The sequence below is a fragment of the Eurosta solidaginis genome, chromosome 1 (genome assembly GCF_040869045.1).
Source record: "Eurosta solidaginis isolate ZX-2024a chromosome 1, ASM4086904v1, whole genome shotgun sequence".
Classification (NCBI taxonomy): Eukaryota; Metazoa; Arthropoda; class Insecta; order Diptera; family Tephritidae; genus Eurosta; species Eurosta solidaginis.
The window spans coordinates 314,527,927-314,540,312 of record NC_090319.1 but is presented as its reverse complement, the minus strand read 5'-3'; the positions used below and the strand labels follow the sequence as shown (position 1 = coordinate 314,540,312).

Genomic DNA, 12,386 nt, shown 5'->3' with positions numbered 1-12,386 from the left:
AAACAATTCCAGGTACGTTTTGGTTTATTTCGATATAGCTTTTGGACAATTTTGGTATAATTAGCGGATTATGTCGGTATTATTTTTGAGGTGGTTTCCAGGAGTGTGAAAATTTTCAAAAGAAAAACTGCAAGTGATAGTAGCCTGATGAAAAGTAAGTAGTTTCTAGAAAGAAACCAGTATCAGTCTTTAAAGGTAACCAGTTTCTTAAACCGTAACCAATTCCTGTTCTTCAAAAGTAACCATTCTTCTAAAACCTAATCAGCTCTTATTCTTAAAATCTAATACCTTTTTTACACAGAAGCTTAATCGAATCACAATCCTATTTAATGAAATAATTAAGTTCCCTTTTCACACGGGGCCTTTTGCTTCATTAAGCGAACATCTGCCAAAATATTTTGTTTTTACAAAAAATAGTTAAAATGGAAAGCAGCCGTTTCCTTCTTAATTATAAATACAATCAAAATGAAATGCATGCGCAATTACCCATAGATGTTGCACCTAACCAAATATGAGCCTAATTTCGAAAAAGCCATATTTTCTTTTGCAACGTGTGCAGCGAATATTCAATTTTGAATTTTTCCTGTTTTTCTATTTTTTGTAAATTATTGAAAATAATTTATTTTTGATTTATTTAATAATTTGGGAAAAATTTAAACAACTTACAAATTATTAAATAAATCATAAAATTAAAAAATTGCTTCAAATAAATGTTTTCATACATTTAAAAAAAAAAGCAATATGGGCAATCCCCGATTATTAAAAATCATAATTTATTTTTGATTGTCATTTGCTACATTGACAATAAAAATAGAAGCACCAAGCAAAACCGACTGGATTTTTCATTCGACTAGGCATTCAGTAAAGCAATAATGAGATAATTAAGGATTTGTATTTTGTATGGTATACTGAGTTCAATTAGGGCTTTAATGTAGAAAACTTGACTAATTATTTCATTAAGCCTCTGTGTGAAATTGGCATAACCAGTTCATTCACTCATTCATTACAAACAAGTAACTAGTTGTCCTCGCCAAAACCTAATAAGTTTCTAAAAAGTTACCAGTTTTTGGAAAGTAGCCGATTCCTACAGAGTAAAAGTACCTAGGTTCTTAGCACTAACATGGAAAGCAAACAGTTTCTGTCCTTAAAAAGCAACTAGTTCTTTTTACTGAAAATTAACCAGTCGCTAAAAATTAACCAGTTCCTAACAAGGTAACCGTTTTGTAAGAAGAATCTACCTCCTGTTTTTCAAAAGTTAACAGTTCCTTTCCCTAAAAACTAACCGAATTTCGAAAGTAACCAGTTCCTGAAAAAGTGACCAGTTTCTGTTCTTGAAAAGTAACCAGTTTCTATAAAGGAACTAGTTCCCGGTCGTAACCATTTCTTTTTCATAAAGCTAACCAGCTCCTAAAAAGTAAGCAGTTTCTGAAAAGGTACGAGTTCTAAAAAGTGGTCCTATATACCAAAAAGACAAAAAAGGTATAAATGGTACCGGGCTTACTACAAGATTAATTGAAAAAATGTAAGGGTAAGTGTTTTCAGCTTTTATTTTGTATTAATATCTGTATTGCCGATTTGTATGGACGAAAGTTAACCGATATCGCGCCATCGATTTTTCGATAGAATTTGGGCTGAGGAAAAAAAGTTCCACTACGCATATCCAAACAAATAATTTTCGAGCCTGCGAATTTTATTTTTTGACTTTTTTCGACTTTGATTTTTAAGGTTTTTTCATGACCTACTAAAAAAAATTTCATTTGATTGTAAGATTTTCATGTATACCCTGTCCGACCTAAAAATGTCCGCTAAAAACGTGGTCGATAACAGTTTTTTGAAAATACGTTTTTAGCGAACATTTTTGGGTCGGACAGGGTATACATATGAACATTTTTTTAGTAGGTCATGAAAGAACCCTTAAAAATCAAAGTCGAAAAAAGTGAAAAAAAAATGAAATTTCGCAGGCTCGAAAATTTTTTTTTTGGATATGCGTTGTGGAACTTTTTTCCTAGCCCAAATCCTATCGAAAAATCGATGGCGCGATATCGGTTAACTTTCGTCCATACAAATCGACCCACCCTAATATATATATATACATGTCAAGAAAACACACTTTTGAATGAAATGTTTCGTTAAGATATCTACTTTCTTTTAAAACAAGATTTATGAGTTTTTATGAATATAAAATAATGGATTTTTAGAAAACGGACTGATTTAATGTTTTCCTTACAATGAAATAGTCAAGCAAGTATGTATTTTTGTGTGTATGTATTTCTGTATGTATGTAGGTATTTGTGTATAGATATTTGTATGTGTGTAGTATAATTGTATAATTGTATAATTGTATAATTTTTTTATTACCCGTTACTGATCCGCGCATATGCACCCGCTTGGGCAGCTCTGGCGGCGTAAATGTGGGTGGTTGGAAATCATCTGTAAGATAGTCACAAATCAGCAAACTCGGTAGGAAAAAAAATTAATTTTTGATTTTTTTTCTTCTAATTAATACTTTGTTTTAAATTTTGTTTTTGTTTTCATTTCATCTTGGTATTTGTGATAATAATATCAATGGATGAGCAAATAAATAATTGCATGGGCGCATTTTTTGTTTAAGTTACTACATGTTGATGTTTTTGTTTTTTGTTTTAAATAAAAAAAAATAATTAATCTTTATTTTAAGTTCATTGTTTAAGATAATTACTAATTAAATAATAAAAAAAATATATAATTAATGTACGAGGAGATAATAATAAAGAATAACTTTAAATAAAGTACACAAACTAATATAAATAAAATCAAATTGAAAACTGATATTAGACCTCCTGATTTCACAGATTCCTGAAGTTACTATGAAAGGTTTACTTCGAGCAATAGAAAAAATAAATAACGGAGCTTCGTACAAGGATAGTATGAAGATACCAACGCTGCAAGCATTAGCCTATTATTAGCATGATTCAACCCGTTAAGCTTTTCCGCTCCAGATCCGTAACAGTGAAACGTTTCTTAAAGAGTACTTTGTTTAATTACTAGGTCTTGACACACTATAGCCACCAGTAAGATTTACTTAATTTTTAGGCTGTTACACATAGGCATTTTATAAACTTAAGAATGTACTCCAAAAACTTTCTGTTCGATATCGCTTACGGTTTAGGAGTAACGCCACCATCTAGCTAGGAGAGAGATATGCCTTACAAAAACTATATTTTAGCAGAATGTTTTATTGTCTAGTTTAGAATACAGAGCGGTTTGTATATCTATTAGACTCAGCTTACTCACATGGAAACTTGCAACACAGTGTCACATGTAGAATCTGGTGAGAGTGCGTATGTTGTCTCTGCTTAACTTGTCCAGTATTTTTTTTTACTGAAAGTTTCCCTGATTTGTACTTTGGTGTTCCCACAGTAAACAAATGTTAGCGTGGGAGGCAGCCCGTACCAGCAGAATTTTTTTTTGGCTTTCAAATCGTAATGCATTCATAGACAAGCTTTGTCGTAGCTGCGTAAGACAAATAAGCGTCTCTTCAAAGGCGCGCTTTCTCCTGCCAAATTTCACTGCATCTGATTAAGGGGATTTAGATATATATTCCAGCGGTAGACATGCCTGTCGTAAGCGGCGACCAAAAGCCACAGACCCAAAGAATCGAGGGGTTAAAAAGATTAGTTCCCGAGACAGTCAGATATATTTCTGAATTCATGTATGGCAAAGGACTACCTACATCTACAACATTCGTTTAACCTTCGGGGAGTGTTTTTACAGCTACGACAACCAATAAATGGATTTCTACCTGATAGTGGGGTACTATTATGATCCATGTGCATACTAGTATTCTGAATAGGGATCAGCTTAAGGATTCCCCCGTTTCGTGAATCACTCGGTTAACAATTAACACTTCGCAGTTCCGACAGATCCTGATCATAGGAGTTTTCGCATCACGTATCTAAAAAAATTTAACTCAGCTAAGTAACATTCAGGCAGAAAACTAGATAAGCTCAAAACTCTTTGACGTCTCTACGAGGTCGCCCAATTAATGCATTCATCCTTCCACGGTGATGTCATTAGAGGTAGAAATTCTTTGCGGAGAGTTTAAATTGGCTCCGTTTCGGCTAGTTTTCATGCTCTGCCCTTTTGGATACTTTAAAGTGTAGAGGCATATGCGAAATTTGCAGCTCTTGGGCGGTAGTTCATAATATTACTATAGAAATTGAGTTCTCGTTCCTGCTGCAATTAGACAGTAAAAAGCTCCAGCTAAAACAAGAATTCTCCGGCCGGTTATTTTCAGCGTGTTATATAAATAGACGCAGAATGAGACCGCGATGGTGGTGAGACTGTCTGTCAGTTACTTTGATTTCTTTGCCATAGATCACACTTCTCTTATTCAAAATGCTTCCTCTGTCGAAAAAAAAGCATTTTCTCTATAAGTTCATATGCAATTCAGAGACATTCTCTTAATGCCATTACTTATATTCAAGCTCACTGAACCCAACCTAACTTTAAAAGACTTTTTTTATAGCGGAGAAGGCATTGGCTGGAAAAATCAAGCGAATAGTTCAAAATCATCCTATAACCATTATAACCAAAAAAACAAAATAATAATAATAAAGAGAGGAGAAAACGGGAAACATTGCTTTGTTATTTAAAAGTTTGATTTTGTATAAATAAATTTTAAAATTATAAAAAATTGTAAATATTTTTAGAATAACTATTTATACATGCAAAGGTAGCTTTCAAGCCACTGAGCTTGTGACTTAAACAAATAAAGCAATTGGGAGTAAAAGGGGGTGGAGGTGGAACATACAGAAAGATAATCAATTACAATAGTTGCATTTGCATTAAATTTGCAAGTGAAAAAAGCGGATATTGCGACATGCAAGTAACAGTTATTTACAACAAACAAAGTAAATTTACATTCAACATGCGAAAGCTACAAAAGTACTACACGTAGTAGTTTCAAAGCTTGTGGGTGGTGGTCAAATTAAAGCGACATGCATACATATAAACGGCGACTTAACCGTAAATATATATGAAAAGTTTGCATTATGTGTTATAACTAATACATGCATATATGGAAAGCTATATACGTTAAGTTTACTTAGTTGTTACAAGTTTATATAAATATTTCTGTTCAGCTTCGCTAAATGGGCGAAGTATTTGTTTTAAAGTGTTTTGTTTACAGCCTAACAAAAGCAATATTGTTCAAAACGTTAATGCACCTTACCTAATTGTTCTAGACTAATTAATACACAAATTTATAAGCAAATCGTGAAAACGTGTGTATTCCAATACTATACTTATGTGAAAGTACAAATGTAAAATCATGTAACTTCATATAATACATTTCACTAAGTATTAAATATAGACAATAACCATAAAAAATAAACTGTATATGTGACTCGGTCTATGAAAAGGTGGCTTATGACTCAAAAAAGAAATTGCGAGAAACAGCTGTTTTTTTTGAGTCATAAGCCACCTTTTCATAGATAGGGTCATATATATTTTATGTTTATACTAATTCTTGGGTACACTCGTTATACTATGTACAAACACACACCAAGATGGCAATTTATACCATTTGGGCAATTAATTACGCAATTTATCATATAATAAATTGTAATAATAAATTGCTAATTTAAAAAAAAATTGCATAATAAATTGTTTCAAACTGCAAATGCAACCTTATAAAGTGTGTTTATTGAGTAGATTTAAACGTCAGTTACGCATGGCTCAACTATATGGTTGGCTCATCTCATCAGCTGATTTTATTTTTTTTTCATTTCACTGGAGTAGGGATTGTCAAAAGAAGTTGGCAAACTCAAAATGAAACCAAAACATTTAACACATTTTCTTACAACACACAAATGCTTCAAAGTTTTATGTTTTCATTCCATTCCATTCGCACGCACAGTCTGACAGTGTGAACAAAGTTATGTTGTTGCTGTAGAGATGAGCCAACCAGCTACCAAATTACTATTGTGTAAGCTAAATTGAGTTGTATGAACATCACTCAATTTAAATCGAAATTGTCTCAATTTATTTTTCTGTTTGAACATAGTATTACAAATGTACGAGTTTATAAAAAAGCATTGCGCCTCATGCATAAAAATTGAGCATTTGCTCGTATTCGAGCTTCTGAATAAAAGTTGGATATTTTCTTTCTGTACCAAGAGTATTCAAGCCACCGTACACTTGAGGAGTCAAGTATGAGTAAATGCTCGCTAGCACCAAAAAAAAAATTATCTCTTAAGCGCTGCTTAAATAGTAATTACAGCTCATGGGAATGAATACTTTTTATACGCGTTTTTTGGCCCAATCTATAACCAACGTTTGGAATCGCTCTTTCATCGACCAGACGCAGACGCAGAGTGCAAGTTCATACTTTAGGATCTTCGAAAAAAAAAAATATATTCGAAAAGCCAAGAAACAGTCACAATAGAAATTGTAAAAATAAAAAAGTGGAGCGCACATTACTTGGATTGGAAGGTTGGCAGAAAAGGAGTCAACTTATCAATATATAGCCAATTAATTGCGCTCCACTTTTATAATTTTATCTCTCATAAATATTTCTAAAATGTCTATGTCAAAATTTTAAACTCAAAGTGCAGCAAGAAGATGTCTTTTTATACAGACACATTTTTCGATGATCTTGTCCTTTTATATAAAGGAAATGCTTAAGACTGTTTTATTTTATTTCTATTTTCAACTTTTTAGTTCTAGGTACAAAGCTACTCTTTGCCTTATTTATTAAAAGGTGAAAAACTTACTTTTATTAATTCAGAATGCATACAATACTTGTATAAATAATATAGTACAGAAAATACGTCAAGCTACATTAGTTTTTAAGCTACTTGAAAAGTGTTCATATATGCCAAGCTTGAATTGCTACAAGTGAGTATGTGGATGAAGTTCCAAGATTGTAGCTCAATGGCAAGTCTTTTGAAAATTGATCGCAAGATTCTCTCCGTTCCGTACGATTTTTCTAAATATCCCAATTCATACGCCTCTATTGAAACTTTTTGTATTATGTTTTATACTGTCATCGGGCTCTGAATTTAGTTTGAAATTTCAAGTCTCTAGTTCATCGAGAAATTACTTAAAAGACTTACATCCAAATTCTCATCTGATCCGTGCGCCACCTGACGGAATTTTTTTCCTTTTGTCCCTTTGTCACGGTGCCTGAACCTATATGTGAAGTTTCACGTTCGTAGCACAATGAGAAGTTACTTAAAGATCGATTGTAAGATTTGTATTGAAAACGCGTACAAACATTCAACCGACCTAATATAAATATTTTTGTACCAAATTTGGAACATGTCAGTTTACTACAACGTTTTTAATTTTGTTCGGTTTAAATCTTAAACTTAACTGAAAAATAAGATTAAAATCGCAAAATTGTTTCAAAACCTTTCAAAACAAAATGTTTGAAAAAATCTTAAAATAGAAACTAGGCATTTCGAGTTCTAAAAAAAGCAAGGTTTACAAAATTTAAACATTTAAACTTGTATACACTTCTGATTTTTAAGCGAAACAAAAAGGTTTAAAAAATCTAAAAATTTAAGCTTGTACACATTTCTGGTTCTAAAACAAAACCAAAAATTAGAAAATCCTGGAAGTTGTAATTTGCAGACACTTCTGGTTTTAATGCAAAAGCGAAACTTAAAGTTTTAAAAAATCTAAAAATCGCATTAAAAAAATCTAAAAATTTAAACTTGTGGTTTCAAAATGAAACCAAAATGTTTAAAAAATCTAAATATTGAAACTTGTAGACAGTTCTGGTTCTAAAACAAAACAAATGCAAAAGAACTTAAAGTTTTAAAAAATCTAAAAATTGCATTGAAAAAATCTAAAATTGAAACTTGTGGTTTCAAAATAAAAGCAAAAAGCTTAAAAAATTTAAAAATTGGAGCTTGTAAATAATTCGAATTTTAAACAAAAGCACGTGTCTGATCTCGAGAACTTCCACTCGAAACCTGACGGCGAACTGCACAATTTTTGTAGTTTAAAACTGAAACCAAGTGCTACCAAGTTCTTCAACGAGTTATTTTTTCTCGTGTGAACGAAAGTTCGAACACTTCAACTGAATGCTTTTGTGAAATTTTTGGCATTATATATTGATAGATGTGAAAGTGAGTGACTTCGTCACTGCGCCATACATAATCTTGCCATAAATGCTCTGGATCAAAGTCGTACGCTGAACCCACTGAGTACCACATTTGTATAATAAACAAATCCAGAAGTGCATGCAAGTTAATATTTTTAGATTTTTTAAACTTTTTAGATTTGCTTTAATCCAATTTTGAAATTTATTATTCAGTTAAGTCTCAAATTTAAACCGAATAAAATTAAAAAATGTAGTAGTACATTTAGAGGTTTCTTGTTCAGATAAAGGCATTTTGAAAATTGCTTAAATTGATGAATGGTTTGAAATTTGGGCACACATTTTTAACCGTATATATACTTTAAAAGAAAACGCTATTGTTTTTGTTTTGGAAAATAGCTATGTTTTTATAAATTTAGTACATTACGAAATGTTGGCACTATTCACTAAGCATTCGAAGAAAAAATGAATGGTTACATAGAGGGCAACCCAAGATGTGGAAAAAATGAGTTATTTTAGGCGCTTACTAAATCCCTTTAAAATGTAAATTTATGCTTAACGGTATGCATTTGAGGTACTTATAAACCGTAAAATATGCTTTTCATATTCCGAACGTACCGGCTATACCAAAAGTAATAACGCTATTAGAAATCGCTATAACTTTTGCAAATGGCACTTCGGTTTTAATATTTGTAAGGTAAACAAACAAATCAGACTACAAACCTACATAAACTGGTTTCTTCTGCAAGAACGTGAAATATTTTGAAAGAAGAATTTCCGCCTCGCTTAGTCCCTTATTTTGAGGGTTTTGACTGGCCGGCCAGGGGCTTGACAGGGACAATTATGTCACTACAGAATTTTGTCGCTATGCAAGAGACAATTCAAGAGGTGTTTGATACACTTGTTGTATAGAAAAATTTTTAAAGTTTACCTTTATTTTATGTCAAATTTCATTAAAAGGTGACAAAATTGTCTCTTTCGGGTTTCAAAATGGTCGCTTACATAATTGTCATATTGCCAAAAGTCTTTTTTATTCTATATCAACAACATTTATGGACTTAAAAACATTAAAATTACAGAAAAATAAATAATCTGTACTCAATATTATACAAAGAACTGTGCAAAGTTTGCTTTCGATAGAACCATTTAGGTTTGTCATTATTGTCTGCAATAATTTTATCTGATGTAATTCTTCAGAAAGAAAACTTAACCTGTCTGTCGCCATTGTTGCTTCTATGTAACAGGCCACATACCACACAATTTTAACCGAGCCATAGGTTTTTGTGAAGTCCGGAATTATGTGAATACAAACTTCAAACTCTTGAAGCTCTTAAGATAAGATGCACAGGGATGACAGAACCTTTCGCCTAAGTTCTTGCAAGGGCGATAGATTCACCATAAAACGGGTCATCACCTTTGGCGGCGACGACTTGCCCGATGTTATTTTATTAAATGAACGCATTATACAAGCCGAACCAAAGTTTTTTATCAAAAAAATAAATGCCAAAAATATTCGATTGAGTCTCCTATGTATGCCAATTTGACAAAGAGGATAAAAACGTCGGTTTCATCGAATATAAATATTTTACATATCTTTACCTTAATGTGCAAAGATTATATTCTGGCATTACTAAAATTCATATTTTAGCTCTGACTATTATAAGTAAACAGGTTTTGAAATTTTTGTTTAATTAAAATTTTTTTAATTGGACATTGTGTTAGTGCACTGCCCTCAAGTGGCCCAAAGAATTTTGTTATTTATTTTTTTTTTATTTTTTCTTCTTTTTTGGCAAGTCACTGATGGGCAGTGATTTGTCAAGCGTCGAGATCTAAAACTGATCAGCTACAGAATAAATATAATCAGCTGAGTGTAAAACTAAATTAATAGAATAGAAACAAACATATACAACATTAATTATTAAGAGAGATAAGAACAGTACTTTTATTGAAAAAATTTAGTCCGTAATGCTATGTTCAAACAGAAAAATAAATTGAGGCAATATCAATTCAAACTGAGTGGTGTTCATACAACTCAATTTAGCTTACACAATAGTAATTTGATGGCCGGTTGGCTCATCTCTACAGCAATAACATACCTGTGTTCAGAATGTCAAAATGTGCGTGTTGGAATTAGGTGAATGGAATGGAATGAAAACATAAAACTTTAAAATTTTTGTGTGTTGTAAGATAATGTGTTCAATGTTTTGGTTTCATTTTGAGTTTGCCATCCTCTTTTGACAATTCCTACTCCAGTGAAATGAAAAAAATTAATATCAGCTGATGAGATGAGCCAACCATATAGTTGAGCCATGCGCAGCTGACGTTTAAATCTACTCAATAAACACACTTTACAAGGTTGTATTTACAGTTTGAAACAATTTATTACGCAATTTTTTTTAAATTGGCAATTTGTTATTACAATTTATTATATGATAAATTGCGTAATAAATTGCCCAAATGGTATAAATTGCCAATATGGCGTGTGTTTGTACCTAGTATAACATCAAATGTGTTTGAATGAGAGTTGTAATCTTGGCACAAACGCCGGAAAGGCTCGCTAAGTTTGAAATTCGTTCTAAATTATTTTATAAGAAGAGGCTTGTAGTGTCTCGTAGTTCGAGATGGAACACTAAAGTTCACTTCGTTGAGAATAAATGCGCTTGAAATCGATCCATTCAGTAGTTTTGTCATAAATATTACGCCAATTTGACTTCCAAAATATGCAGAAATATGCATTTATGGTAAAATATGCTATATATAAAGTATAGCCCAAAATACATATTTTTTGTGAATTGATTATGTTTTTGCATATTTTCGGTTGCCCTGGTTATGAAGCATGAAGTTTCTCTATTAACTATTCGTCCTTCTTGATGAAAAACTATTGCCCATCTTCCTTTTCTGTGTTGCCTCTAGTTAACGGCTAACTTTGATAGAAATTTGAGATGGAAAACAAGTTTTAGTCTTAACACAACAGACGGATAAAGCTTACATTTAAAAATAAAACATTAGGGTGGTTCAGTATTTTGTGCAAATGGTCTAGCTTCTTTGTATTTGCAAACCGGTGTAGTATTTTCACATAAAACGCAAACAAATTATTCCGCTACGCATTTGCTACTTCATGGCAAATACGCAACATCAAAAATCATAGTATATTTTTTCAACGTTGAATAGCAAATCAGCAACTGTCAATACAGAACAAAATATGAAAAAAAAATTTTTTAAATAAAAAAGTTTTTCACAATCCTTAGTTTATATTTGCTATTAAAAGTTTCCTATATCAAATGCACAATACTTTTAACTGCGCTATTATAAATATCAATCTCTGTTTGCTCAGCCTTTATAACAATTACTATAAATGATAATTTAAAAGCGAAGCTTGCTATGCTATGTTATGTTGACCATTAAATTAAATTTTTAATAGCATACATAAATAAATATATCTCATACACAATAAGTTGTTTATTCAAAATTTATACATAAAATTTTGCTTATATGCTTCAAGCTTTAAATAATGAATATTACAACAATTATAAAAAAATTATGCTCACTTAAAATACCTAAATATGTATCAACAAAGTTTTTTGATCCAAAAGCGTATTTGATATATAAAATACAAGACTAAACTCTAAAATATATTTTAAAAACTATAATTTTTCAATATTTTTCATATGCTTTCAAAACCCTTGCAAAACGAACATTCATATGTAGCGTATTTCCATTAATCTCATAACTAAACGATTTTAACAATAAAGCATTTTCGAACCTGCTGTTTATTCTATTTATAAATCGGGCCCTAACTGCAAAAAAAAAAAAAAACTCAAGCAAAGCTGCTTAAAACCATAGAGGAATTATTATTTCAGCAGTTTTGGTTGTTAGCAAAAATATTGTTTTTTATACCTTTCATGAAAATGAAATGGTATATTAATTTTGTCACGAATCTCAAAATTCTAAGTCCTCAAAGGAAGAGAGATAGACCCACCAATAAGTATACCCAAATAATCAGGATGAAGAGCTGAGTTCATTTAGACATGCCCGTCTGTCTGTTTGTATGCAAACTAGTTGCTCAATTTTTGAGATATCTTGGAGAGCGGGTGTATTTAGGTGCCCCATTAGACATTTGTCGGAACCAGCCGGATAGGACCGCTATAGCATATATCCCCCATAAAACCGATTTTTCAGTAAAGAGGATTTTTGTCGTATCTTCCTCAATTTATGATATTGAATCTTCAACCTTCACTACATGCTTTCGTATATTGTACATATTGTTGTCTGAAAAAATGAATGAGATCGGTGGTAT

At 31.6% G+C, this 12,386-nt stretch overlaps 1 protein-coding gene across 50 annotated transcripts in view; it reads right to left on the bottom strand.

The window, feature by feature from the left end:
• slo (calcium-activated potassium channel slo) overlaps positions 1–12,386 on the bottom strand; it is a 415,764-nt gene that overhangs the window by 97,362 nt on the left and 306,016 nt on the right. For 42 of the 50 annotated variants that reach the window (XM_067761569.1, XM_067761567.1, XM_067761572.1 and 39 more), the window contains one exon: positions 2,359–2,430. The exons of the other annotated variants lie outside the window; for them this stretch is intronic. In XM_067761569.1, coding sequence (XP_067617670.1) covers positions 2,359–2,430 — 72 coding nt within the window. The remainder of the gene's footprint in view (positions 1–2,358; positions 2,431–12,386) is intronic. 50 annotated transcript variants of the gene reach the window in all.